This window comes from Centruroides vittatus, unplaced genomic scaffold (assembly GCF_030686945.1).
Source record: "Centruroides vittatus isolate TY-2023 unplaced genomic scaffold, ASM3068694v2 scaffold_3192, whole genome shotgun sequence".
Classification (NCBI taxonomy): domain Eukaryota; kingdom Metazoa; phylum Arthropoda; class Arachnida; order Scorpiones; family Buthidae; genus Centruroides; species Centruroides vittatus.
Window position 1 is genome coordinate 66,173 of NW_027122700.1, and position 2,844 is coordinate 69,016.

Below are 2,844 nucleotides of genomic sequence, written 5' to 3' on the forward strand. Positions count from 1 at the left end.
ATTAATTTACACGGAAATTGGGCAGTCGGACTTGCCGAAGTTATTATTCCAAGAAACTGGTTTAATATATCTAATCATAATAATCAGTATATTGTGACGATCGAAGAAAGCGTGAAAGGAGATGAGCTCTTGCCGGATAAATCATATATGATTCCATTAACTTCTATTAAAAGTGATAAAAGTGAATTGTTTGATATAATAAATTCAAACATAATTAGTCTAACAAATTCTAATTTGGCAGAATTTATTTTTGATAAAAATAATCAAACTGTGGATATAAATATAAAAGACGAACACGAGTTATTTATTACTGTAAAGGATTTGTCGAAATTACTTTATATGCTAAACTTACCTAACGAAGATACTGTATTAAGAGGTAATTCAACTCATAATTTTCGACCATCAACTCAGGACTACTCCAATGAATATTTTAATTTATTGGAAAAAAATAGAAAAAAAGAAGTAATTAAGAAAGTTTATAAAGATGAAAAAATCTTTATTCCTGTCGGATTATACTTGTCTCCCAAAAAATTTCTTAGCATTTTTAAGTATATAAAACTGGCGTTGCTACCTAATAATAAAATTATTTTAAAAGTTCCTGTCGAATATTTCTGTAGAATTTGGAGATAAATTGAAAGACTTTCTGGGATTTACAACTACAAAATTTCCACCTGGCGAATATATAAGTCATTATCCCATCAAAATGTCGGCAGGAATTTCGGAAATTTTTATTTATTCGAATATTATTTTTTCTCATCACGTTGGAGATATAACAGCACCATTATTAAGAGTTATACCCGTTATAGGTGGGAAAGAAGATCAGATAGTTAAAGTTTATTCGAAACCTTTGTATTTTCCTATTAGGAAAAATTTTATCGAAACTATAGAAATTGAACTAAGATCTGCGAGTGGAAAAGAGATTGTCTTTTTTGGTGGAAAAACAATATTAATTTTATCTTTTAAACAGTTATAAATACCAGTTAGTTTTATTTCTAGTGTTAGTTTGTCTTTAAAAAGTGCAAAATGAAGCTCGACCCACAAGCTTGTATAAATTATTACTGTAATCAAGCAGGAGGTACAGTACGTTATGGACTCCCAATTTATATTTGAGGGAACGTATGGTGGGACGAGGTTATTTTGCAGGACCTCAAATACAACGCGGATATGGATTTTTCAGGAGATCTGTTTCGCAAATCCGTACCGATTTTAAGTAAAATAGGAAAATATCTGGGACACAAAGCATTAAATTTTGCATCAGATGTCGGATCCGACGAAGTTGCGGGGAAATCGTTTAAAGAATCAGCAAAATCACATTTAAAAGATACTAAATCCGAAATTAAAGATGACATAATTTAAAAAGTACAGACCGGATCAGGTATAAAAAGAAAACGACCTAGAAGATTAACCCAGTCGAGGAATAAAAGACAGAAAGTGCAAGATATATTCACCGAATAATGGACCCAATTTTGTGCCATTGTTCCAAAACAGAATTGGACTTATTTAGTACTGTTTCCACCCAACTAGCAATCGACGATTCAAAAGAATTTATTGTTCATCCGATAGCAGATATTACAGACAATCGTGCTCCAATTGAATTTTACATATCTGGTTCTGGAGAAAATTATATTGACTTACATTCGATTTATCTTCACGTTCAAGCAAAAATTATTGAAAAGGATGGAATGGATTTCCAACTCGACGATAAGGTTGCACCTGTTAATTATTTCTTAAATAGTTTATTTTCTCAATGCAGTGTGTTTCTCAATGACAAACAAATAATTTTGCAAACTAATTATCAATACAAATCTATTTTAGAGGCATTATTATTTTATTCAAAAGATGCACAAAAAACATTTTTAACAAGCACATTGTTTTATAAAGATACTGCACAATATATGGATTCATTAGAAGATAATAATGAAGGATTGGCTAAAAGATTTAATATTGCTAAACAAAGTAAATTAATAGATTTAGTCGGAAGGCTTTATATCGATTTGTCTCGACAAGCTAAATTATTAATAAATAACGTCGATGTAAGAATTAAATTAGAAAGATCTAAAGACAATTTTGCCTTAATGGCAAGTAGTGATAATTATAAAATTATTATTAAAAATGCATCTCTAAAAATTAATAAAGTAGACGTTAGTTCATCTGTTCAAATTGGAATACAAAAAGCATTGCAAACAGGTCTGATAAAAATGCTGTTTCGAAGAACAGAGGTCAAAGTCTTTACTTTAAGTAGCGGGATACAATCTACCAATATTTCCAATGCTGTAATTGGGCAACTACCTTATAGAATAACCATCGGTTTAGTGTCTAACGCCTCGTTTAACGGAAACGTAAAATATTATAATTTTTAAAATTAAAAGGATTATTTAAATTATATATGTTTATTAAAAGACAATCAAATGATCCCTTCGAAACCTTTTGTGCCTGATTACGATAATAATTTATATTTCAAAAGTTTCTTAACGTTATCTGAAGATATAGGTTGCATTAACCATCATAAATATACTAATATATCTTACAAGGATTATAAAGACAGCTATACCCTCTATAGTTTTGACCTAACGCCTGATCGATCGGCCTCCGAATCACATAAAAGTGTGAATCAAATATGAAATATATCAATTGAGTTCAAGTTCAAGACTACATTATTAGAAACTGTAAACATTATCTGTTTACTCGAATACAATAATACTCTAGAAATTGATCATTCGAGAACAGTATTTGTAGATTATTAATGAATACTATCACGTTGTGGAGACTGGCGTCTATCGACCCGAAAATAAAAAGAACTTTCAAAGGAATTTTTTCATCCAACAATTTGCTGGCCTGCATCGC

At 30.2% G+C, this 2,844-nt stretch overlaps 1 protein-coding gene across 1 annotated transcript; it reads left to right on the forward strand.

Moving 5' to 3' along the window:
• Positions 1–1,454: 1,454 nt before the first annotated feature.
• LOC136988141 (uncharacterized protein F54H12.2-like) lies at positions 1,455–2,360 on the forward strand. The gene has a single exon (XM_067285968.1). It carries the CDS (start codon positions 1,455–1,457, stop codon positions 2,358–2,360), a length of 906 nt encoding a protein of 301 aa, XP_067142069.1.
• Positions 2,361–2,844: the final 484 nt, after the last annotated feature.